Below are 27,439 nucleotides of genomic sequence, written 5' to 3' on the forward strand. Positions count from 1 at the left end.
GTTGAGGCTTTCAACCTCTAAAACGGCTGACGTGCCCGCAAGGGTGGCGGGAGCCAGAGAAGACCCCCGGTGTCCCACCGACACCCAGGGTGCGGCATTTGAAAGATGACAGCCATCTCCTGTAATTCATGTGAGGACGTCACCTTGTCGACAGGCCCCTGCAGTGCGTGTGTGTGTGTATTTTACATCATGCTTAATTACACTGGCGCTAACTGACGTGTGAGGATGCTGCAGCCAGTCCTTAAGTGCGGCGCCATCTTATTGTTTTACGTGTAAAGGTGGCTGCACATGCACTTTAAAAGTGAAGGTCAACGTGGACAGGATAATTAATGTCGCCCGCTTTTCACAAAATGTTGAATCACGGGCTGTAACCGCTCCCTCCGGAGGATCACTTGTCCAATTTAATTTAGGCCGCAGAGCGAGGAAATGGAAAAATGATGTCTTCTCACTTTTGCCTGCTCTATAAGTTGCCTGTAGTACGACAGGGTTTCTCAGCTGTTGTCACACTGGACGCTGCATTTTTCTATTGATAGTAAATCAATAGAAAATAAAAATAAAAATCCACACATGACAATGACTGAGGAAAAATTGTTTTGTTACTTTTCTATTGTTTCAGATTATTATTATTTTGTATAATAAAGTATTTTATCTTTACCAATATACTTTGCCCTAATTCTTTGCTGAGTTTCAAATATTTAATAATAATAATAATAATAATCAAGAAAACCTCACAAAAACAACTCCAAGCTCATAAAAATTAATTGAGATTAAGCAATTTAATAATGCCTCTACCTTAATTGTTAAAAGGTATCGGTATCAGTATCGGTGGTACAGTCCCTGCGTTTACTTGATATGGGATCAAAACTACAAACGACTATATATTATATAGTCGTTTGTAGTTTTATATATATTATATAGTCGTTTGTAGTTTTGAGAGGCAGATTTTAGGCACAATTCTTAATGATTTCGTGTCGCCTCTTTATATTTAACTTTTCCCTATTTTGAGAACGTCCGTTCTTGTTTTTATGGCAGTTTTTATTCACCATCACATTTTTGATCAGGCAAATGTGTTGGCTACCGAAAGGCTCGCTGACAAGGACCCCACCTCCTCTCCGGCAAATCATGATTCCAGGAAGCTACGACGCCGGCTTCGGTGAGCAAAATAAAACCTTATTTCATATCAGCCATGTGTAAACCAATGCTCGACTCATCGGTTAGAAAGGAAATTGAAATATTTCGTCCTAATAGCGCTACTTGCCGGCAAAAAACTGACTGAATGGAGTGTTAGCTGAGAGAGCTAGCTACTGCGGCTAGCATTAAGGGGAAAGCTCACAGTGCTGTTGTGAACTCGCCCCCATTGTTCTCACTTGAACTCATTATTCATTAGTCGTATTCATTTGGTGTTTTATAGTGGTATCAGTCAACGTATTGGCGCTAATAATGTGACAGCTCTGGCCCAGGCAGTGACAGCACGTACAAACTGTGCGGTCATTGGACGAAGGGGCCACGCTGAGAGCTCCTATTGGTTACAACCCGTAGTGTCTTTTTGTTTACAAGCGAAGCTTGCTGGTGCACCCTCACAACATCCTGCTTTTATAATAAATGTAGTCACTCTAAATTTGGTCAGTTAGTCTTCAATGAACCTAAGATGCATGTTTTTGGAATGTGGGAAACAACCTGCGTACCCGGGGAAAACCCACGGAAGCATAGGGAGATCATGCAAACTCCACACAGGAAGGCCGGAGCCCGGATTCGAACCCTCAGCCACTCAGAATTGTGAGGCGGATGTGCAAACCAGTCGTCCATCCCTCGGATCGCAAAACAGTTTCATATACAATCATTTCAAAATATTAGCAGACATTACAATTGCTTCCCTCTTGCCATAAACAGTTAACTTACAATTTCATAGTAACATGCTGCCAATTTATATCTTGAAATTGTTGTCACGTCTCTGTCGGTTGTTGACCAATGCTGGTCACTTGTGCAATTATCTAGTATATTAGTAGTATAAGTATCTGCACCATTTGCACAATTGACACTGTTCCAAATTATCGCGCCACTTGTCACTTTACACTGCTTACATTTCTTGAAGTCTGCGCCATTTTCACAATGGTGAATGAATCAAACTATTGCTCTATTAGTCATTTGAAACTGCTGTAAATTGCTAGAGGACTCTGCATCATTTGCTCAATTGTCAAAAAAAAAGAAGAAAAGAGTCAGCATTACTACATTGCTGGTAACCTTTCATTGCTCAGTGACTCTCCGTACTGGGTTTTTATGTCTCAAAAGTATTTTCTGTCAAATGGCTGCCTGTTGTCGTACTAGAGCGGCTCCAACTAGCGGAGACTAATTCCTTGTGTGTTTTTGACATACTTGGCAAATAAAGTTCTGATTATTAATAAAATGGCTTCGCTCCTCCTAGTCATACAAAGGTTGTCTATCAGTCGAGAAGTATGTATTTATTTGTTATGGATGATTTTAGAGGCGTTTGAGGTGCTAATTCCATGTTTTTTTTTTTTAGAAAATTCCACATAGATGGTGGCCACTTACCACGTTGCTACTTGTATTGAAGAGGAGCTACTGCACATGTACAACATTTTTATGGGTAAAAAAAGTTTGCACCAGAGGTCGTAAATTCATCACAAATCAGACAGCGCCGATGGAAAGAACAACATTATTTATCATTAACTGTATAATATTTATCCTGTTCATCTAAAATAGGTCTATATTTCAAAAAACATATTTTCTCATTTTTATTTGATCTTAGTCAAGGTAATGTGGTGAATGGTGGGGTGGCGTCCTGGCATCCCCTATTGACCAGCTGCCACTAGTATAAATGCTAATCAAAATTTGACCAATCATGGGAAATTTTATCATTGCAGGTTTGTTGGTAAACTGTTTCATCCCTAATTGTAGTTGTTACATATAATTTTCTTGTCAGTAGCTTGATGTTTATGATGTTGCTTTTTTTGCATGCCATGTCCTCAAGTTTCTAATGTCTGCTGTCAGGTGCAGGCTGGACGATGTGGCTTCTGTGGATTTCGCTGCTGTCGCCGCCCGCCTCTGTTTCCGGCGGCGGGGCCGACTCCAAAGCGGTTACCACGACCCTCACAGCCAAGTGGGCCGACACACCTCTGCTGCTGGAAGCCAGGTTGGAAAAAAATCACCTACACACCACGTTTAAAATGTCTGTTTAAACATTCACAAAACCTCATTGTGTATTTGTTTTGTGTCATCTTAAGTGAGTTCTTGGCAGAGGAGAACCAAGAGAAGTTCTGGGACTTTGTTGAGACCAATCAGAACATAGACGAGCACAATGGTGAGCTAAAGCTATTCCCTTCAAAAGTCTTTGCTATTACATTGGAACTTCTAAAATTGAACACGATAAACTAATGTAGCGGTCTAAAGTTCTAATTCTAAAGGTCTAATTCTCAGTGTGCCTTCTTGGCAAATATCACAAACAGATGGACCAAATACATGACACCAGTAGCGGAGTATCTAAATCAGTCCTTTCATTCACAAAAGCTGGCAGCTAACTAGTCGCTGTTTAAGATGCGATCACCTTTATTAGTCCCATCCTGGGGAAATTTGCAATGATGATCTGTTTTTCGCTTTCCAGCTGACACAGACCAGGGCTATTACGAGCTGATAGTGCAGAAAGCGGGCGCCTTTCTCAGCTCCATGCAAGTGAACATGCTAAAGTTCGCCCTGTCCCTCAGAGCCTACTCAGCCACAGTGCAGTCCTTCCAGCAGGTACCAGCAATTTTGTATTTTTTTTTTTGTGACTGTCTTTTAGTCAGCATTTCATGATCCGGCTGTGCGTCTAGATTGCGTCCAATGAGCCTCCTCCTGCCGGCTGTTCAGCCTTTTTCAGCGTCCATGGAGAGAAGACATGCAATCCCGACACATTGGAAGCACTCCTGAAAACAGCCTCAGAAAGGTAGCGCCAAACTGAAACAGTTAGTAGTGGTAAGATTCCTGATAATAATTGACTGCGCTGTCCCCCACTCAGGCCGAAGCCTTATCTTTTCAAGGGCGACCATAAATATCCAGGATCAAAGTCAGACGCTCCTATCGTCATCCTGTACGCCGATTTGGGGAAAGCAGATTTCCGGGAGCTTCACCAGGCCGTTGTGGACAAAGTCGGCGAAGGCCTGGCGACTTATGTGCTCCGTCATTATGTTGCTGTAGGTGTCTCACATCTATCTCATCCCATCTGCTCAATTTGTGCTGCATTTGGGTCTATTTAAACCTTGAATAGAGCCTAGCGATATTTTGTGACATTCAATTTATTACAGTTGACCCCCGCTATTCGCAGGGGGATATGGAGTGTTTTTTTGTTGTTGTTTTTTTTAAACCTCTCAAATTGTTCATAAGCGAGGATAATCCGTTTTAGGGGCTGGTTACCCCCAAAAAAGAAAACAAAAATAAATAAATAAACAGTGAGGTGAATCTGCAGTTGCCAAGCCACGTGTATGCAGGGGTCCACTGTATTTTAAAATGTCAACATTCCGCAAAGGCGAGTTTGCAATAAAAAAAAAAAAAAAAAAAAGAAAATCCCTTTTTTTTGGGTCATATGTCAAAATGTGTTGCTTCACCATTTCTGTTCAAATATCCGTTGCTTAAAGACTTATAACACTGCCACATTGATGCTATTCATAAGCCTGTCTATGGCATTTCCCGTTATGTGTAATGGCTAAGTTAGACGACTTAAGTTAAAAAAAAGTTAAGCTTTAATGGTTGTTTTAAATATACATAAATGACTTTTTATAATCTTTTTAAATTTAAATGTGACTTTTTTTTTAATGTAGCTCTGCCATTTTGGATACTTTAATGAACAAAGATGACAGTTTTCAAAATCTGATTATCCTTTTCCGGTAGAATCCAAGCACAAAGAGGGTCTCTCTCTCTGGTTATGGGGTGGAGTTGGCCATCAAAAACCAGGAGTACAAGGCGAAGGATGACACACAAGTCCAAGGTACACACACACACACACACACATAATGTAAACCCAGAGCAGTTAGTCAGTTGATTGTGGTTTCAGGGGCGGAGGTGAACGCCACAATGTTTAGGGAGAATGATCCGGTGGACGAGGTCCAGGGTTTCCTTTTTGGCCGACTCAAGTGAGCCAAGCACTCTTTACCATGCAGTTCTTCACCACAAAGAAGAATATGTTAACAGGAGCATTTTGTATCTTCAGGACACTCTACCCAGAACTGAAAGAACAGCTGAAGGAGCTGAGGAAACATTTAGTGGAAAGCACCAATGAAATGGCGCCGCTCAAAGTATGGGAAATGCAAGGTGGGTCTGGTTCCCATGTCCAGTGGAATTTTTTGAGTCAAACCTGAGTGTGCATCAAAAGATTAATTCTCCTGTGAACTCCCATTTTACCTTATCTTCAGCTCTTTTTGTGACACTATTCAAAATGATGGTCACACAATACTCCACAAAAACTCAGTTCAGCAAGCATCGATGGATTAACTCTGTTTTGCTTTTTCTTTGGAGTGTTGTTTATTTTGGCGACACTTATTCCAATGGACCAAGTCCCAACAAAGTGACTGTCCTTCAAAGCGTGCATTGCTGTGTCTATGGCTTTTTTTGTTTTGTTTTGTTTTTTTAGACTTATACTTCCCAAAAAAGGTGTCGCCCTAGCTGGTGCCTAGGCATGGGGCCGATATCAGATTCTGACAATATAACATCATTGAGCACAAATATTGCAGTTTCATCGTATCACAGTATTGCAATTACAGCTGTAAAATGTACCTTATTCCTTTTACACTAAGATGTAAGTGACAGTTTGACCCTGGAGGATATTATTCCTAATACCATTATTTTCTATGGGGAAAAGGTCTTCACCCTCGTGAAATTGCAATGTAAATCAACGAAAAATACATTTTCAAATTAAATCATTTGCCCAAACTCAGTACAAACTAATGTAAGGAAAAGGACCGACACCAAGTATGCAGTGGGGATGAAACACACCCTCGGCTTACAGTTTAACACCTGCTGGTGTAATATCTGCCACTTTCATTTTGAGGGAATCAATTTTATGATGTTATAAATACCCCCCGAGGGAGCGCGGCAGCTCGGCGTCCATTAGTTTGTCGACAAAGTTGACAAATGGTGACTCTTTGCTGGCAGTGGAAAAGTCCCCTGTTGCTGTCACATCATAAAATCGGTGGTTCATTCACCTCAATGGTGATATGATTTCCTGGCTGTATAATAAAATACATCTCTATATCCTGGTTTTAAGACAGTTGCACTGATAATGTGGTAATTAATCGAGGTAACTGACTACAGTGCTTCATTGTACATATGAAGAGTGAACACCCGCTATTGGCAGGGGATACGTACGGACTGAGCCCTGTCGCAAAAAGTGAAAATGTAACTGATGCCTCCCGACCCCTTAAAAGAGGTTTAGAATTTCCTGTATATCCCACAAGATGCTGCATAAAGTTCCTCAACTCTCTTCAACACAGTTCACTGGTAACGAGATGGTGGCAACGCACTACATGGAGCTCCTCAACTCATTTTAACATAGTCCCTTTGGCCCAAGATGGAGCCAAAGCAAAACCTTTTTTGCTTTGGCCTGAGTACAAAAACAGTAACAGAGGATAGGTAACCCCAAAAATTCAGTGAATTCAATAAATGTATAATCACAAATATGCAGGGGTTCACTGTATTGATAGAAATGAGTGCAAAGGGGATCTAATATTCCATAGTGTTGCTTTTGCTGTGAGCGCATGCCATCATGGAGCCAAAACCGCAACGCGTCTACACTACAGACTCTCCGATCAATAAGCTTGGTCAATATTCAAGACGTCATATCATTGGGGAGATGTGAGTCTGCTGCAACATTAAAGCCGCATTGATTAGGATTTTACAGCATCCTTTAAATAATCGACTTCCACAGTTTCTTTCACGTTTTCAACTTTCCCCAATTCAAATGCGTTCCGGGATGTTTGGACAGTGTCACCATGAGGCCGTTCGGGTTGCTTGCTTTTTTTAAACAATATTACTGGTATGTCGCTGTTAAAATTAGGACAATTATGGAGAAATTCAGCAAAATGGCAAAATACAATGAAGACTAGACAGAAGTAATACAAAACCGCACAATGTTGTGGAGTGACCACGTCAGAGTCTACTGGAACGCTAATGGTCGCCGCATTGTTAGTCTAGGATCATCATCACTACTGTGCAAATAACTCTACACTAGAAGTCCAAATGGTCAGTTAACTCTTCGATGTCAGTTTGTCAACAACGGTGTCATTAAGCAGAGATGATTACAGTACTTCTGTTTTTTTCCCCAATGGGAAAATTGAGGCATTTATTATTTATGTCAATGATGCACCCGCTTTGGTAAACATTGAAATATAATTGGGCTACTTTCAAATGGGTTGAATTTTATTTATTTATTCTCCTCCCTTAATTTTTGTTTTTGCACCTCCTCTTTCACAGACCTCAGCTTCCAGACAGCTGCACGTATCCTGGCTGCTCCCTCTGTGGATGCCCTTAATGTTATGAAGGACCTCAGTCAGAACTTCCCCACCAAGGCCAGGTGAAGAATAATCAAACACAGACAAATGTGAAAAATCCTGCTAGGAAGGTGTTTCTAAGATATATATATATATTTTTCTTGTCAGAGGACAGTTAATAGGCACCAGTCAGATACTGTATGGTTACCAGATCCCTAAACAATACCTATGTTTACAACTGTACCGCCATACGACCTTTCGCGGTTACTAATGGAGTGCAATGAAATAAATGTAGTAAAAAAGCACGCTTATTTACTGCTGTACTTACTGTTTTTTATTTGAGATTTTTATATTTATGGCCTATAAGTGGTTTTCATGAAAATATTTACTGTAATTATGACTTATTATGTGACTGTTGTAGTAGACTATGCCACGTTCTGACTTGTGTACAGATTCAGGTTCGGTCCACAACATAGAAACTAACTCAGTCGTAAAACAAGGAACCCCATTTAGTTGTTTTAATCCAGAACAAAATTTGGACAGTAGTTTGAGTAGTCCAAACTCAAAATGGATCCAGACAAATGGCTGCGATAAAGTACCGCTGGTTATAATGCGCAATAAGTCCACCCTTTCTCCCCCTTTCTCACAGGTCCATCACCAAAACGGTAGTCAGCGCTGAAATCCGCAAAGAGATCGCCGAAAACCAGAAGGTACCACTTCCTCTCACTTATGTCACTGGCCACGTCATTAGGTATACAAGTACAATCTTCCACCAGAGTTTGTATCAGAAAGTCTGCTTCTAAAGGCTGAATTTTTAGTACAGCTCTTATCTGGACCTTTTCACTGGCAAAAACTCCAATTGCACCACTAGTAAACAAACACTTCCATCAAATGGCATTGAGCAGATGTAGAAAACAGGATAGTGGCTTGAATGGTGATTTTGACCTTCTTCTCTACGGCCTTAATTTGAATGTGTGAGGTGTCAGTCAAAAGATGATGTTACATGGAATAAATTGCTTCCAAGCGAGACGGCACGTCGCCTGTTTCAACCTGTAAGTTGATTCAAAAATAGATGCGTTGAAAATGCAAACAAAGCAACTGGTGAATGAATTGACTTTTCTGTTCCTGGGATTAATGGGAGAGGGCCATGATTATTTGTATACATCACTCCATTTTCTTTACCTCTTATCCTCAGTAGGGTGGTGGGTGTGCTAGAGAAATAGAATTGTTAAAAAACAAAACCTTTTGGGCTTTATCTAGCAGCACAGTCCGAAACACAGCAAGTGTTATTCGTCATTTTCAGTTCAAGTGACTCGTAGTTAATCACTTTCTGCCACCCGCACCCTGACACCTATTGTTTACGAATATTGTCAAAAGGTCCATTGGATCTCATTAGATGTCTTTTAACACAACAGATCCAATGAAAAATTTGTCACAAACTATTATTGCACAGAGCCTCCACAACACTACCTCTTTAGGGTCCGAGGGGAAATATCTCAAAATGAGGACCGCCTCCACTTTTATGGAGTGATTCTTTATTGAAGTAGTGTGGACACGTGCAGCCCCGTGAATTTTTTTGCATCTGTCAACACGCTGTTTGAGCAGGACGCACGATATTTGTGTTCATCGCATCCTACTGTAATTGCAGCGCTCCCAAGTTTGATTAAACTGACGTCTTTGTCTCTCCCTAATGAGATTTAAGTGGCGGCAGACGACACCGACTTCCAGCAATGTCGCACAGGCAGCAATTAGCTCGTTTCGCGCAGGGTTGGCATTGCTCCACTCACTGACTCCCGAGCAAAGCTGACAGAGCATGTTTGTTTTGCTTATCTTATCGTGTGAGCCAGTTATTCTCAAAGTGTGCTACGGCTACCACTAGTAGTATGCGGGCTCCTTCTACTGGTGCCCGAAAGAATCACAGTTCAGTTGTATTTAACTTTTTAAGTTCACTCCCGTTGCATTTGATATTTAAAACAATTTGTTTTTAAACATTTATTTGGCACAATATTTATTTAAATGTTACGTGCAATATGTTTTCATTAACTCATTATTGATAGTCCTTTTGTATTCCTACATTTTAGCAAAGAGTTAATGTTCAAACTTACTGTGCATAATGTTACAATGGCTTACAATAATATTAAACATACTTTTTCGGAATAAAACCTTATTCGTTCTTGATGAACTACTATGCTACGCTACTGTATTTTAATGCTGGACATGATGGTAGCACTTGGAGAGATGAGTGTTTTTTTAGGTGGTGCTTGGTGTAAAAACTTTGAGAACTGGTGTAAGAAATAAACTGAATGCCAAATTTGAGAGAGGGATTCAGTGTGAACAGGTTATAGTTTAATTGGTGATTTTGTTATCAGTTCTTCAAAGGAACGCTGGGGTTGCATCCGGGGGACTCTGCCCTGTTCATCAACGGGCTGCACATCGATCTGGACTCACAGGACATCTTCAGGTACACAAACTCTTTAGAATAGAATATAACTTTATTGTCACTGTCAGAGGAACAATGAAATCTCACAATTTGGAGGCTCCGTTTAACATGAGTTTGAATGTAATTGGTTAATTCTGAACACAGCCACATCCCCAGTTAGAAAAGGGTGTGCACACCACACCACATTATCTCATCTGTATATATTCGCTTTCCCTCTCGAAAAGATTTGCTATTTTTTGCGAATTGAGTTGGACAGGTGATAGGTCACATTAATCATTTATCTTGGTCTCATTTTTTTTTTTTAAATAAATCCTTTCATTTAAAACAGGGGCGTGTAGACTTTTTATAGCCACACAGACACTACAATATGTAGTGTATTTTCTATACATTTTATGCTTCCAATTTTTGGAGAGGGATGTTCAAATACAGTTATGTGTTTGTGTGTTTTTATAAGTTTAGGTTTGTTTAATAAGTTTACATTTTTTTCGAAGTTTGTGGGAGGAGTGAAACTATTTTTTAAAAATGTGGAATATGGTATCGTCATATCACAGTTTTTCACCTATTGTGGATTTGGAATGCATCGAATGACGAAAAAAAACAAAATCTGTCTTGACTTTAATATCGAAAGGTCATAATGCAAAGACATTTTAAATTTCCCTTTTCTCCCCCCATAAATATTGGCTAAATTGTGAATTGTCACGTGTCCGATAGTGTGTTTGAGGTTCTGCGCAGCGAGGCGCAGGTGATGGAGGGTCTGCGCTCGCTGCTCATCGACACGCCCTACATCCACGACATCCTCAAGCTCAACGTACAGCCGTCAGACTCCGACTATGCCGTTGACATCCGCAACCCCGCCATCAGTGTAACAGAGCGTGTCAAATCCTTCACAAATAACGCAAGTACGCATGTTGCACGTGGTAATTTGTGTGTGTGTGTTTTAGTGGATTAACAATTTGGAGACAGACCACCGGTACAGCTCGTGGCCCTACAACGTCCAGGAGCTGCTCAGACCCACCTTCCCCGGCGTGATTAGGCAGATCCGTAAGAACTTCCACAATCTGGTAGGACGCCACTTGATGAACCAAACCAGACTGTATCCACATGTGAGATCGAAACACTTAACTTTATTGTGCGTGTGTAGGTGATCATTGTGGATCCGACTCAGGAGAATACTGTGGAGCTGCTAAGTGTTGCAGAGATGTTCTATTCAAACAACATCCCACTCAGGTTGGTGCCTTCAAAACTATCGTTTTAGATCAGCACAGCTTTTGAGTCGAAAATTAGGATTGGGGTGAATTTCGGCGAACACGTTTGAAGTCTGACAACTTTTGGCACCACACACTTGAACAGAGTACGTCATCATTAATTACAAGGTCTTGAAAATAGTAGTAGATTAAGTGAATATTTGAGATGCAACAAGGGGATATTATATTATTTTATTATAAAAAGTGTGGTGTGTAATATGTGTTACTTTATAATTAGCGTAGCATTTTAGAGGTATGAGCGCAACACTACCGGGACTTTTGGTATCAATTTTTGAAACTCAATTTGGGGGCTTCGTCAGGCATAGTTGGAATGATCTTTAAAATGTCTGGACCGGGAATTTTGTGTGAATGCTGATGAAGCAGACAACACACGCTCTGCATCCCAATATGAAACTTATGTTGCCTATGTGTGTGTTTTGTAGGATCGGCCTAGTATTTGTGGTGTCGGATGAAGACACCATAGATGGAATGGAGGATGCGGGCGTGGCCCTGCTGCGGGCTTACAACTACATCAGCGACGAAGTGGACGGCCACAATGCTTTCGAAGCAGTGATCTCAGTGAGTCGAAGCCTCCGACCGCGAGACGTGATAGTGTTGTTGTTCTTGTCACCTCCTCTTTTTTTTTTCTTTCAATTTCCTCCTTAAGATGTTCAATAGCGTCCCTCTTGGTGAACGATTGACCGTCGGCAATGTGGTTAAAGTTCTGGAGAAGAGGTTCCCCTACGTAGAGATCAGCAGCGTCCTGGGAGCCGACTCCAGCTACGACAACAACAGGAAGGTGAGACGGGCTGTTTTTCTTCACTCTCAAATCCAGTTTGCTCGGACATTCAATTCACTATCTGTGTACATCTTTGCAGGACGGGCGGGCATACTATGAGCAGACGGGGGTGGGCCCATTGCCGGTGGTCATGTACAACGGAATTCCGTACCAGCGCGAGCACCTGGAGCCGGACGAACTGGAGACAGTCACCATGCAGAAGATCCTCGAGACCACCTCCTTCTACCAGAGGGCCGTCTACCTGGTCAGTTGGAGCACATACAAGTACACACTGTATATACAGTAGTCTACGCAGTAAATGATGTGGTGTAACTAAACACACACGGCCACCACATTCGCAGAAATATGAGTGTGTAGTAAGGAAGTGCATTAATTGGAGTGTTCATTCCTTCACTGACCAGTATACAGTGGTACCTCGACTTGGGAGTTTTTCAAGGTACAGCGGAACCTCGATAAAAGAGATATAGCGGATATCGGATAAAAGGGACCATCGGGAATGAAAAATGTGTCCAAATATAGTTTCCATTTGTCACTTAAACTGCTGTTGACAAAGTCTGCTAGTTCTAGTATTGGCTGGTGTTGTTTACTGGCGCTGTGGCGCAATGCAGGCAGAGAATGGGACTGACGTATTTCCGGGTCACAGATAAACAATACGACGAGATCCAATTCCAAAAGACGTGTCTACGTGGTGGCCTTGTTGAATGTGGGGCTTTGACGTGGCAGCCAGAAACTAGCGTGGTTGAGGTAGTTACTTGAACAACTTATATTTCAACACAAGTGGTCGCAACACATGCAGGCAGAGCATACGGCAATATTTACAGGCATGTATTCTTTATCCTCTTCGAAAACGACTAATATTATTGCTGCTTAGTCGTAACGGTCTTCTTCTGTGAAGGAGCAGCACAATTCTCATTGAATTATCATGATGCACACAATGTTTAAGTCTTTGCATTCTATTCAATTGTTATTATTGTATGTTTTTATAATGTACAATACTGGAGGAGAGTGCTATTTTTCTTCATAAAAAACACGTCACAAAATGTTTTGTTATGGATTATTGGCATTTCCATTCATTTCAATGAGGTAAGATTGTTTGATATAAGAGTGTTTTGAGTTTCGAGTGTCATCACATGACCGGATTAAACTCTTAAATCAAGGCACCACTGTATAGAGGAAAAAAAGTGAACGTAGTAGTGTTGAACATATAATAGACTCGCATTTTTAGTACAGGTGCCTTAAACATGGTTAAAGCAAGTAAGTCTATTGTGTAAGACAGTTGGCAGTTCCATCCAGCCATCCATTTTCTGAGCCGCTTCTCCTCACAAGTGTCGCGGGAGTGCTGGAGCCTATCCCAGCTATCATCGGGCAGGAGGCGGGGTACACCTTGAACTGGTTGCCAGCCAATCGCAGGGCACATATAAACGAACAACCATTTGCACTCACATTCACACCTATGGGCAATTTAGAGTCTCCAATTAATGCATATTTTTGGGATGCGGGAGGAAACCGGAGTGCCCGGAGAAAACCCACGCAGGGACAGGGAGAACATGCAAACTCCACACAGGTGGGGCCGGGTATTGAACCCCGGTCCTCGGAACTGTGAGGCAGACGCTCTAACCAGTCGTATACCGTGCCGCCAGTTGGCAGTTGAAACATTGTAATTGAGACAGTTTGCTAACGATGGCTCATAATTGTTTTAATCTCAGTTGTGCTGACTTGCAGTAAACTAATGAGATCGAATGCTGAGCTAACACTCAGCGGAGGGTGCCCGCTGCTGATTGACTGACAATGAAGGAACAAAACAATTGCTTTTAGTTTGGAACCAAATTTAATTGTCTGTCGGTGTCAAGGGAATGGGCTTTTCTGCCTTTTATCATTCGTCATAAGTGGCGTTCCTTTGTGCGACTCGTAGGGCGAGCTGGCGACAGATCACGACGTGGTGGATTTCATCATGAACCAGGCCAACGTCGTCCCTCGCATCAACTCCCGAGTGCTGTCCACCACCAGAACCTATTTGGACCTCTCTGACACCAGTGAGGCCATTTTCAATAATAGTCCGTCAGTGTCATAAGGGAGCCTCTCCAAAACGACCAACGTAATGTCCTACCTTTTCCCCCCCCCCCCCCCCACCTCCTCCCTAGACAACCATTTCGTGGACGATTACGCTCGCTTCTCCACTCTGGACACCCGAGAGAAGAGCACGGCCGTGGCTAACAGCATCAATTACATGACCAAGAAAGGTCAGCACTTTAAAAAGGGACTTTTTAGTGGCGTTTGAGCGCCGCCCAGCAAAGACGATGCAGTCACCCTCAAGCCTGAGCGCTCCTCATTGTATTCTCTTCCTCTGTCCTCCTCCTCCTCTCCCGCTTCTTCCTCGTGCTTTAAAATGTTGCCTGCGCCAGCGCTGACCACCACCAATCGGCATGGTAATCACCTCCTCATGATCCCTTCCTCCTTCCTCTGTAGTGCCTCTCATCCATCCCTGCCTCATCACACTATGGTTCATTTGGCATGACATTGTCCTTTAAGGGTCTACCTGCTAATGTACTAAACTTTTAACATCTTTTACTCCATCTTAGGAGAGCATGAATGTAGTACTTGTTAAGCCGTGTCAGGGGTGGGGAAAATATGGCCCACTGGCCACATACGGCCTGTTGCGTTCTTTAATCCAGCCCACGGTATTTTAACATTAACAAGAGATTGCATTCATTTTGCAGTTTTTTTCCTAAATTAAACATTTTTAAAAATTAATTGTTTAATTAATTATGATGAAATTAATGATAAATACAATTTAAAAATGAACATCAATTATTATTTTTAGGGCTTCAACAATTAATTGTCTAATTTGATTACAAAATAAGTTGTGGCAGAGTCTCTGCCTCGAAGCTTCGCAAGGATCATTTTTCCACATGGACTAATGCTACTGCCGTCGCACGCACAACTTAGTGTAGAAATAAGTTGCTGCAATGTCAGCACGCCAGGAGTAGAAGACAGAGAATGTCCAACGTTTGGGATCATTTCATACTTAAAAGAAGAAAAAAAACAAAGTGGAATGTGTCTCCTGCAAATAAGAACTGCCGTACAAGAGAAAGTCTACGATCACCAACACAAAGTAACAGATCGATGTTAGCTAACTTAATGTAACTTACCACTAAGTAAGATAATAAGAAGGTATTGTAATTCCCTCACAAGTGGACACACTAAACTATGAGTGAAATAAACAATTTTTGTTTTATTTATTAATGTTTATTAAAGTTGATTAAATAATGGCAAATTTAGTCAATTTCCTTCCTTGTGTGTTTTGGGCATACTTGGCAAATAAAGATGATTCTGATTCTGATTCTGATTTAATTATGATTAGGGAAATGAAAAAAACGTGGATGCATTATTATTTTATTGAACTAAACAATTGTACATAAAACAAAAATATATGTAAAATAAACAATTTTATTTGAGTGAACATTTGTAATTAACTCATTCACTGCCAGCCTTCCCAGTAAACATGGATATTTGACTTCTAAAGCCGTCAATGGCAGTGAATGTGTTAATACTAAATTAATTATCCATTCCAGGTTTAGGGTTAAGACAATTATATGGGTATGAATTATTATGCTTATTCAGATAAACTATGTTAAGTATTTTAAATTACCTTTTTTCATTATAAAAATATCGAAATATAACTTTTTTTTTTTTTTGTGTGTAATTTGTTTATTTATTTTTGACCCCATCTACGAATGATTTTGTCCATCAGTGGTTAAAAAAATGGTGGCCCTTGAGCACCAACTTTCACCCACACCTGAGCTACATGCACAACGGTGTGTAACTTTGTTTCTCTCTGCTCGTCAGATGATAGCTACATCCGGCCTGTGACTTTCTGGGTGGTGGGAGACTTTGACGTGCCTTCAGGACGCCGCCTCCTTTATGATGCCATCAGACACATGGTGACTTTGTGTTTTATCACATTTATCCCCAACATGATGGCTCGTTTCCTTTATTTTACTTGTTTAATTCATTTAAATCCGTAATAAACACAGAAAAGTGCCACCATTTTCCTGGACAAGTCTATGAGATCAGCTGACGTTTGCAATTCTCGCCCTTGACAGAAAACCAGCAACAACGTGCGTCTGGGCATGATCAGCAACCCGTCGGCCGAGCTGTCGGCAGAGTCGAGCAGCGTGACGCGCGCCGTCTGGGCCGCCATGCAGACGCAGTCCGCCAACAACGCCAAGAACTTCATCACCAAGATGGCCAAAGAGGAAACGGCAGCGGCAGTGCAAAAAGGAACCGATGTCACAGAGTTCGCTGTTGGGGTAAGTTAATCTTGCCTTGTTCATTTACCTGTCGTGGCAAATAGTTATATAGTGGTACCTTGACTTACGAGTGCCCTAACCCTGGAGTTTCTTTTAGTTAAAAGCATTCACTTTTTTTTGCTTTGTGATACAAATACAAAATGAAAACACTTGCAAGGAGCATGGCGGAGTCGCTACCATTAACCATTAATTAACCAAGTAAACGACCAACTCCAGTTAGGGTCAGAGCTCCTGATCTCACTTACTAAGCCACACCCCTTCAAGGCACACATTAACATGAACACTGTGTGTGTGTGAGAGAGAGAGAGAGAGAGAGAGAGAGAGAGAGAGAGACTTTCGGCTTATTTACATGTGTATAAAACCAGTTTACATTCTTTTTGTTGTGTTCTGATCAAATAAAATGATGGTCATTTAGGAAGGGCTGTAATGTATTAGTGGCATTTCAAAGAATTTCAGTGGGGAAAATGTATTGATAAATTGAGTTACAAGCTTAGTCATGGAGCAAATTAAACTGACCCCTACAAATTTACCATCTTGCACCCTTTCGATTTTTAACCCGGCTTATGTTTGTATCTGTGTCTATTGTGAAATTTCCAAATGACAAATGTGTTTTTATTAACATTTAACGGTAGTTTATTATAATTAAACCATATTTATTTTATATTTTCACTTCCCTGTTGATAGTTTGCTGTGGTGGCGTCGTCGTTTGGTTGAGGTTATTGCTGCCAAAGGAGGGTCAACCAGTTATTAAATCCAAGGGTTAATTTACCGGTACTTTTTCCTCCCTGTCCTGAATATGTTTACATGTTATGCTCTATAAAAATATGAAAACATATAATTGCTTGTGTGGTAGAAGTTCAAGCAGACTGTTTGTTACTTTTTGTGGTTTTAGATGAAGATCAGACTACATTTTATGGCCAATTCATGCAGATGCCAAAGGGTTCACTTACTTTTTCCTTCCACTGAATAAAATACCCATGCTTCTTTAAGGACATATTTAACACCTACAACTTGTGGATCTTTCCCTCAGGGGATGGACGTGTCATTGTTCAAGAGTGCATACGAGAGTCAGAAATTTGACTTCCTGCTCTCCCATGCCGCCTACTGCCGAGACGTGCTGAAACTGAAGAAGGGCCAGAGAGCCGTCATCAGCAACGGAAGAGTGAGTTCTTATTTTCTTAGGTGGATTTGTTCCTCACCTCACCTGGGTTCCATTTTCCTTCTTCCTGCTGTAGCTCATCGGGCCGCTGGAGGAGAACGAGGTGTTCAACCAGGACGACTTCCTCCTGCTGGAGAGCATCATCCTCAAGACGTCAGGCGAGCGCATCAAAAGCAAAGTGGAGCAATTTGGCATTGAGGAGGACAGGTATTTAACGTCTTTGTGGTTTTAACTCTCCTGTTAGAGTTGTTGATTTGGAACACCAGTAATGTTAATAGGTCAGTGTAGCCTTAAAATAAAATCTCGGGTTCGATGTCACGGTGACTATCCCGTGGGGACCGAGGCGCACACAACAGAAGGAGCTGCACAATTTATTAAAAAGCATGAAATTATGATGCGCAAACTTTTTCGTTTTTTACAGTCTGTTTAATTATGTAATGTCGGTATGTTTTTATGAAGTGCAGTACTGTAGAGTGCTAATTATTAAAACACCTTACAAATTTTTTTTGGGGGGGGTTTAAGCAGTTGCTGGAATGGATTAATGGTATTTCCATTCATTTCAATTGGGAAAATGATTTGAGATACAAATGTTTTGCCTTACAATCGTGGTCATGGAATGAATTTAACTCGTAAGTCAATGCACCAATTTATGGTATTGTATGCTATTATATCAGTCAGTCCTCAGTATATGTGAAATATTGGGAGGCCTGAAATTGCTCTTCAAAAGGATGCTGTCACAAAAACAATGCAAAATCTTTTCTGCCCCCCTTTTAGTGTGTCGCTCCTGGATCATATATTTAATATACTATACATGAAGGCTGTTAACAATAATAAAGGTTTCTAATCACAATATTTTGGATTATATCCAGATTATTATTATTTTTTTTAAACACCTGAATACTGGTCAGTCTGTCCTTCAAAATAACAGAAGACAACAACGCTAGGCTACTGGCTAAAGACTACAGCGCTATGTCAGATACCAGTCAATACCATGCAGGCTTTTCTACCAGGGCCAGCGACCTGGTGATGAAAGTGGACGCTTTGCTCTCGTCTCAGCCCAAAGGAGAGGCGCGCATAGAGTACGGCTTCGCTGACGACCGCTATAGGTGAGTTCGTGGAGGGAAAAGCAAAAACATCATGGTAGTTCTCTTAAAGGGAACCGGATTGATGCTGTGCAGCGTGTAACTTGTGCTTGTCATCAGTGCTGTGAAGATCCGTCCCAAGGAGGGAGATATTTACTTTGACGTCGTAGCCGTGGTGGATCCTGTGACGCGGGACACTCAGAAACTGGCTCCTTTTCTGATGGTAGGTCCAGCCACGCTAAGCCTTAGCTGACTTGATCCTCCTGTCAATGTCTCTTTGACATTGCCTTGTTTCCCCTCAGGTTCTGAAGCAACTCGTCAACGTCAATCTGCGGGTCTTCATGAACTGCCAGTCCAAATTGTCTGACATGCCTCTGAAGAGGTACGCATAGTAACTAGGCCTCACGTTTTTTAGCATGAAGTCGAGCGTGTAGCTTTTTCCATTAACTAGCTATAAACTGCATAGCATTATTCTATGGGTAATATAAATACAGTATATTGCTTACCTTGGAGCAGACCATAGTTTTGATTTTTGAGGGATGGAACTGACTATGCAGGTAACTGCACAGTGTTCTCCGCTAACAAGCTATCGAAAGCATACAATTATTTTACGTATACCAGTACATTGCTCACCTTTGAGAAAACAAAGCCACTGTTCATTTTTGAGGGATTCAACTGACTATGTGGATAGCCGCATAGCTTTATCCAGTAACAGTCTAATAACAGACAAACATTGTTTTATGGCTAATACAAGTACAGTGATCAGTCCCTGCTGTGAATAATGAAAATCCGCAGATGGCAGCAAAGGATAACTTTTGTCGAAATGAAGCTCCTCAACTCACTTACGCGAATAACAGAGGATGGCTAACAAAAAATACATCAATAATTTTAAACCTGTACCTTGCTTAGCTTGGAGCATCCAAAGTTGTGCCTGTTGGGTTTTGAGAGATTGAGCTGACTATGCAGACAACCACGTAGCGAGGTGACGAAAGCATAGCATTATTGTATGTATCTAACAAGTACATTTCTCAACTTGTGCCTGTTCATTTTTGAAGAATTCAACTTGACTATGTAGAAGCCAGCATAGCTTTATCCATTAATGAAAAGATTCCATCACCAACCAGTTTGTTCTCCTGCATCCTCTTCAGTTTTTACCGCTATGTGCTGGAGGCCGAGGTGGCGTTCCAGGCGGACGGCAGCTTCTCTCCCGGCCCGATGGCGCAGTTCCTGGACATGCCTCAATCGCCGCTCTTCACGCTGAACCTCAACACTCCGGAGAGCTGGATGGTGGAGTCCGTACACACGCGCTACGACCTGGACAACATCTACCTGGAGGAGGTAACATTCATGATATGATTCATGATGGTGACGTTTTATGAAGCTGCTCTCCACTGCTCCTTTTGACAACGAGTATCTCCCGTGGTGACGTGCCAGGTAGAGAACATGGTAGCGGCAGAGTACGAGCTGGAGCACCTCCTCCTGGAGGGTCACTGTTTCGACGTCAGCTCGGGCCAGCCGCCCCGTGGCCTGCAGTTCACGCTGGGCACTGCCTCCGAGCCCGTCATCGTAGACACCATCGTCATGGCAAACCTCGTACGGTGCCGCATCAAGCGCCCTGAACACAAATGTTTTGACTTAGGACTAAACATTTTTAAATGTGCTCTGTAGGGTTATTTCCAGCTCAAGGCCAACCCAGGAGCCTGGAACCTGAAGCTGAGGAAAGGAAGATCTGATGAAATTTATAAGATTTACAGGTGATGGCAATGACAACGACAAGAATTCCTGCAGACATTTTAAATGGGCCTGTTGCCTCTTTCTAACCTGTAATACAACATTTGCAATAGAGTTGTTGGGAGTTGGGCTTGCCCAAGATAGAAATTCTAACGCTGAATGCTAACAACCTGTTTGGCTCCATAATGTTAATTCCAGAACATCTTGTGCCTCAATGGAGATATTCTACAGTGCTAACGCTTACTAAGATAGGTCGAATGCTAATATATATATATAGGCAGAAATAGTTATCAATGGACAGAGAAAGTTATATATAACTGTTTTATATATATATATATATATATATATATATATATATATATAAATAAAACAGTTGGTAAAAAAATATAAAACAGTTGGTATGCTGACATATAGCAAGGTACTAACAAGTCTACAAAAACCACCAGGACTGATTGCTAAGGATTTTATATGGTGCTATAGTCAAGTACCGTTTCAAATGAGAATTGCTAGTAATTGATATGTATAGAAACCTGACTCGAGAACGCGCTAAGGCAGATAGTGAGGGTTTTTTACATAGTACCTTGTAGTCAGATACAATGTAAATGAGAAATTATCACATGGGCCCAATAGTGGGGAATAACTGTGTTGTTGTTTTTTATGTCAATGGACTTAACCTCATTTAGCAGTCAACTTTCTGTTGCAGTCACGACGGTACAGATTCACCGGCAGACTCTGATGACATCATCGTGGTCCTGAACAACTTCAAGAGCCGAATCATTAAGGTCAAGGTAAGTTTGTGTCCAGTTGAACCGACGCGGTCTCTTCTCACCAAGATGTCACCTCCAACCATCCATCGATCCACACACGTGTGTCCATCAGGTCCAGAAGAAAGCCGACAAGATCAACGAGGAGCTGCTGAGCGACAGCAGCGCCGAGGAGGACGACACCGGCTTCTGGAAGTCTCTAACCAGGTAAGGGGTGCGAAAACCTTTATGCTCAAGGGCCACATTTGCTGGATGGGCTAGATCATTTGTCTATGGTGTAAAATAATAATGATAGTAATTTCAAAAGTTAAAATGTGCGTGTAATTAATGCAGAATTGTTTTTAACAATAAAATAAATAGCTCTCAATTTTTATTTATAGCTACATTAGTGACTCCAACTAACAGCCAAATTCCTTGTGTGTTCGCCATGCTTGTCAAAAAAAAGGATCCAAAAAAGAGGATTCTGAATGATATACATTGCAATGTACTTGTACAAAATTAGGCAAAAACTTAAAGGAGTCTTGAGAATAATGTAAGTGCTGGCTGGGCTTCTTCTCAGAGGCTTCACAGGCAGCGGAAAGACAGAGGAGGCCAAGCAGGATAAAGACGACGTCATCAACATCTTCTCGGTGGCCTCGGGTCACCTGTACGAGCGCTTCCTCAGGATCATGATGCTGTCGGTCCTGAAGAATACCAAGACGCCCGTGAAGTTCTGGTTCCTCAAGAATTACCTGTCGCCAACCTTCAAGGTGGGGTCTTGTCCATTTCTGCCTGCCTTTAAGATCACACCATAAGCTTCAAAGCTGTTGCCTTTGCCGTCCCATAGGAGTTCATCCCCCACATGGCAAAGAAGTACGGCTTTCAGTACGAGCTGGTGCAGTACAAGTGGCCTCGCTGGCTGCACCAGCAGACGGAGAAGCAGAGAATCATCTGGGGCTACAAAATTCTCTTCCTGGACGTCCTGTTCCCACTTGCTGTTGACAAGATCCTCTTTGTGGACGCCGACCAGGTCCAGTCGCTTTCTCTGTCCATTGAAAAATATAGCAGACAATTTGTATCATTCTGTATACATAATTTGTAAACAGTAGGCGTCAGGTGACTGACTAATGCAGACCATGGGGTTTGCGGGTTTGCGGGTTGTGCCACCAGATATACCCCAAGGGGTTTAGTTTGGTTTGGGTTTACTTTAAAAGGAAAATCTTATTTAAATCAGCGAAACGTGGCATTGAGGAAGAGAAATTGAGTGAATGTCATAAATACGTGTACAGTGAAGAACTAGCCAAGGTTAATAAACCACACTAGGTAATATAACCATGAGCCAGTGTAAGTAAGTAATTTAGGTATTTAATACTCCCCAAAATAGAACAGACACTCAACAAAGTATGTTCATTCAAGCTAAAATAATCAAGGAATGACAAAAACAGAAGATGAACTCTTTAATTTGAAGTCCTGCTCCGTTTACGATCCAGCTGGTACACGCCAATTTTTAGATGTTACTGTCGAGGAGCTGAAAGACTTCCGCAAAGGGTACATTCGTGGCGTCCCTCGTTTTTTAGCTTGCCCGTGGAACCTCCTCGAAGTGCAATCCTCGCACTTCGATGTGCATTTAAGACAACGGAGATGTTCCTTGACATGGCGGCGTGACAACAAGTTCCGTGTTGCTATCGAGGATTGAGGAGCTGAGAAATGAGGGCCAACCATGTAGACAGATATTATAAAAAATACTCCCCAGACTATAGTCTTTATCCTCTATGAAAAAAATGATTAATATTACAGCATAGCTACCTTACCTGGTTAAATAAAGGTTACATAAATAAAAATACAACAATCTTACTGAGCCACTGACAGTTGTAGCAGTAGTAGTAGAAGAACGGGTCTATTTTTCTTCGTGACAGTGTGACGTTCCTATACTGCCTCCTGGTGGCCAAGTTGGGCACACCAGAAGGAACGGCACAATTAAATGAATTGCGTCATCAATTCATGATGCACAAACGCTTTCATTTCATTCTGTTTATAATGACTCTGTTTGTATAAAGTACAATATAATACTGTGCTTATTTTTTGTGTGTTTGGTTTTTTTGTGGGTGTTCAGATCGTGCGTACTGACCTGAAGGAGCTGCGGGACTTTGACCTGGAGGGGGCGCCGTATGGCTACACGCCTTTCTGCGAGAGCAGACGGGAGATGGACGGATATCGCTTCTGGAAGTCTGGATACTGGGCCAGTCACCTGGCAGGACGCAAGTACCACATCAGGTACATGACAACTTGTACACGCATGTACACACACATGCACAGGACAAAGACAAATACACACGGGAGAATACATGCAAATACAACGACACAGAGAAACAAACGGAATCGAATGTTTGGGGGAAATGAGACCATCGTTCCTCGGTGATGTCATTTCATGGGGACGTCTACCAAAGGTGACGTCACGCCATTGACGCGTGTCACAAATGAACCGTCTGCATGACGGAATTATGTCCACTTTGTGCTTTATGTTTCAAGTGGGATTGAATTAAAGTCAAATATGATCAACTCTGTCACAAATTTGCAGCGCGCATTTGGAGGGACTCTTAATTTTGTAAATGTATATAAAATGCCGATATGTTGCCGACGTATTACATTGGATCCAAAAACTGTAGAACCCACAGAACATTTTTATTTTCTTCGTGGCCTAATGCATTTGACAAACTGACAACCTAATTACTATACAAACAGAAATAGGTGGATTGTAATGCGTAGTAACCATGAGCCAGTGTAATTGTCATTTTCATATCAAATACTGCCCCAAATAGAACAGACACTGAGCAAAATATTCATATAGTTCAACTGAGATAATCAAGGAACGTCTCTGCTTTGTGACTTGTGCTCTCTAGCGCCCTCTACGTCGTGGACCTGAAGAAGTTTCGGAAGATCGCAGCAGGGGATCGACTGCGTGGTCAGTACCAGGGTCTCAGCCAGGACCCCAACAGTCTATCCAACCTGGACCAGGTGCACAGCACACACCTCCGTTTCCGTTCATTTTTAATTGATTCATTTAGAGAATGCATTTAAATTAGTATCAAATTTGCAATTTTTGTACAAGGGAGCAATATCATGAAATATTCTTAGTTTCGGAAAGACGAGTTTTAATGCCTACACTCCAATGGAGGAAACAAATGACACATTTTTATTTTAAAGGCCCTCTATAGTGTAAATAGGTCATCCAACTGTGACAGTCCACAGACGGGTATTGTGAACAACACTGCCAAATGTGAATAATAAAAAAATCATTAAGTATATAAAAGGAGGCTTAAAAAATTGCGAAAAATCCCCGCTCTCAAACGGTGTGGGCGTGTCAGTTGATTGTGATGAAAGAATGGATGCAACTTTCTTTTGCCTAAACATCCCTACATGTTTGGGGCGCCAAAGTATATCTACTTTAAGTACAAAATTGCAATTGAATTGAAGTACTGGAAGCTCCTTCTGCTGGTTGTAGAAAGACTGTACCATGAGCAATATAGGAAAAATGGTGGTACTGAGAATATGTATTTTTGATTTTTTTTAGGTTGTTTTACACCCTTCACGTTGTGCAAAGAAACTGGAAGTGGTAGTGTCAAAAAATATATAAATGAATAGATATTTTATACAAATTGGTTAATTGCCCATTGCATCCTCATACTGACATACCAATAAAGACAACATGTACACCTTTAATTACTTTTTTTGTTTTTTTTTCTCTTAAAGGATCTTCCCAACAACATGATCCATCAAGTGCCCATAAAGTCTCTGCCTCAGGAGTGGTTGTGGTGTGAGACGTGGTGTGACAATGCCTCCAAGAAAAACGCCAAAACAATAGACCTGGTAAACAACACAAATGGACAACGCACACAACAACACTAAGACCCACAAAACATGACTAAGACGCAAACAAAAAAAAGACCTAAACCATTAGACCCTCACTATGCTTGTCTCCGTCCGTGCCAATGATGCACAGGTAGACTGTAGAAAATGATTGGTTTTGAGTGGTCAACGTCACGTGGCTTGTGCACGGGCAGTGGCGTCACGGTGACTGTTAATGAGTTTCGTTCGCTAGTGTGTGTCGGTGACAAAGTGAGTCGCAGCACACAAGTGTACTGTTAGTCAGGGGTGTCAAAGTCTTAGTTCGGGGTCACACGCGGCCTAATTTGATGGCAAAGGGGCCGGGCCACTAAAATTATACCATACTTAATGGTATAATTTGTTTGTTTTTTTTAAAATATAATTTTCCTTTTTATTTGAATGCAAAACAAAACAAGTACATTTGGAAAACCTTTAGCTTTATGACTTTTTTGGATCATTTTTACAAAACAATGTATGCTGTATGTTTGTGCCTTGGTCGCATTACTTGTTGCACCAGAATGCGTTACATAGAAGTGTTTTAGATTCATGACAGGGGTCATATTTTGTTTTATTCAACTATTTATTTTACGTCAAAATGGAAATTATGCTCGTATTTGTTTTATTTTCAATGAAAGGGACATTTTGTTTTGAATAATAAGCATTACCGCATTTGGCCTGAGCGACCGCAATGAATGGGCCTTTAACTCATTCAAAAACTCATTTACAGCCCTTTAGGATTTGTAGTGAAGTACCCCTGACCAAACTGGTCATCAGTGTTGGGTTAAACAGAGAACAGGCTGTCATATCCCTCGATGGCCACTAGAGGGTGTACTAGTTAACACATTTACTTCACTCAACAAATCTATTTGAATGTGCACATGTGCGTTTGTAGTGTAACAACCCAATGACGAAGGAGCCCAAGCTTCAGGCGGCCGTACGGATCGTGTCCGAGTGGAGCGACTACGACCAGGAAGTCAAACGCCTGCAGACGCTCATCCAACAGGAAGTTACACATAAGAACCCCACGGCAGAGTCGTCCAGCACAGGTACAATGTTAGGGGGTACGGGATAGAGCCCTGACTACAATGACAACACAAAAAAAAAAAAAAAAAAAAAAAACAATTGCTGACGCACACAAAGCAAGAACACACACACAGTTGCACACCATACACTAAAACAACAACAGACACACAAACACGAAACCCCCCCTAGCCCAACACACAAAACACACTCAAGCATACAACTGAAAACATACACAATTTAGCAACACAAATGCACACCACACAAAAACAACAACACACAAGTGACACATACAAAACAACAGACACCAATGCACACTACAACCACAAAAACTACAACGCAAACACCTCACATACACCCAAATCGCACAACACCACAAAAACAAACCCATTACTGACACAAAACAACACACACAAATACACACCACACGCAAGAAAACACCACACACATACAACAACACTCACACCAAACAAAAAACACAAATGCATGCCACATAAACAAACACAAAGACACCAGCCCAACACACACACAAAACAACTCTAAGACACTCAAACACACAACCGAAACACACAGAATACAACAACACAGACACAACACACACACCCAAAACAAGAAAACACACAATGCATATCACACACACAACTCAAGACAATGATACAGCCCTTTTTTTCCCCTATTAGACAATGACTAAATGAAAGCTACTCCCTTCAGTTCAACATAGTTTGAATGTCTGTCCCATTCAGACATCCACACGGAGCTGTGAGGACGCCATCTCATACGGACACCAAAGTGTCTGAAACGGACTCTGTTTCAAGAGTCCACTTCAGCCGCACGCCATTTTCTCCCCCCTGCTGCCCGTTGGACCGTCCACAAAATGGCTGCTGCTGCGCTCCCACAATCGTGTCGCGTTTTGTTTCTCTTTTCATTCCCACGTAGTCGGTTGGCACATCTGCCTCACGGTTCGTAGGCCGAGGGTTCAAATCCTGTGCGGAGTTTGCATGTTTGCCGGAGTACATGGTTTTCTCCTGGTCCTCTCGCACCCTCCAAAAATACGCATCATTCATTCATTCATCGAAGACTGTAAATTGGCAATTGTGGTTTTGTCTATATGTGCCCTATGTTTGGCTGGTGACCAATCCAGGGTGAACCCGCCTCTGATCTAAAGTCAGCTGGGATAGGCACCAGTGTGGGTATGGGCGTGTGTGGGAAAATGTGATTGTTGGTTCATAAAATTGCATTTTTGTTGTTACCAAGATGTTCTCCCTGCTTGAAAATGTTTATTAATAAAACAACATGAGGCGTGGTAAGAACTTCCTACTGTACGTTTTTTATTTTTTTAAATCTAAACAGCATGGGGGAGGGGTGGGGGATTTTCAGACTGCTGGCAGAGTACAATTAGGAGAATGATTATTTTGTTTGTTTTTGGGTGTGTCATATTTTTGTTAAATAAAAATTTCCAAAAATAGTTGACACTGGACTTCATTTTTTTTTGCCTTGTTTTAAAATGAAGTTTCACTGCTGTCCATCAAAAAGCAAGATGTGATTTCTTTT

At 41.6% G+C, this 27,439-nt stretch overlaps 1 protein-coding gene across 2 annotated transcripts; it reads left to right on the top strand.

Moving 5' to 3' along the window:
• Positions 1–1,074: 1,074 nt before the first annotated feature.
• On the top strand, positions 1,075–27,336 carry uggt1 (UDP-glucose glycoprotein glucosyltransferase 1). 2 transcript variants are annotated; one of them, XM_061696777.1, is made up of 40 exons: positions 1,075–1,153; positions 2,522–2,605; positions 3,010–3,151; positions 3,243–3,319; positions 3,620–3,753; positions 3,828–3,940; positions 4,013–4,187; positions 4,882–4,978; positions 5,045–5,123; positions 5,201–5,301; positions 7,459–7,558; positions 8,125–8,185; positions 9,845–9,936; positions 10,627–10,777; positions 10,857–10,976; positions 11,057–11,142; positions 11,603–11,738; positions 11,827–11,958; positions 12,038–12,202; positions 13,871–13,991; positions 14,100–14,198; positions 15,805–15,899; positions 16,062–16,268; positions 17,299–17,430; positions 17,504–17,634; positions 18,438–18,533; positions 18,630–18,732; positions 18,812–18,891; positions 19,658–19,847; positions 19,944–20,102; positions 20,178–20,263; positions 20,944–21,028; positions 21,120–21,211; positions 21,564–21,753; positions 21,831–22,013; positions 23,097–23,257; positions 23,884–23,998; positions 24,734–24,850; positions 25,761–25,914; positions 26,632–27,336. In XM_061696777.1, exons 2-40 carry the CDS (start codon positions 2,536–2,538, stop codon positions 26,649–26,651), a joined length of 4,647 nt encoding a protein of 1,548 aa, XP_061552761.1. In that variant the 5' UTR covers positions 1,075–1,153; positions 2,522–2,535; the 3' UTR covers positions 26,652–27,336. The 2 variants fall into 2 exon arrangements, with proteins under 2 accessions (XP_061552761.1, XP_061552763.1); XM_061696779.1 differs by lacking the exon at positions 2,522–2,605 and having other exon boundaries at positions 1,084–1,153.
• The last annotated feature ends 103 nt before the right edge of the window (positions 27,337–27,439 follow it).

This window comes from Phycodurus eques, chromosome 14, assembly GCF_024500275.1.
Source record: "Phycodurus eques isolate BA_2022a chromosome 14, UOR_Pequ_1.1, whole genome shotgun sequence".
NCBI lineage: Eukaryota > Metazoa > Chordata > Actinopteri > Syngnathiformes > Syngnathidae > Phycodurus > Phycodurus eques.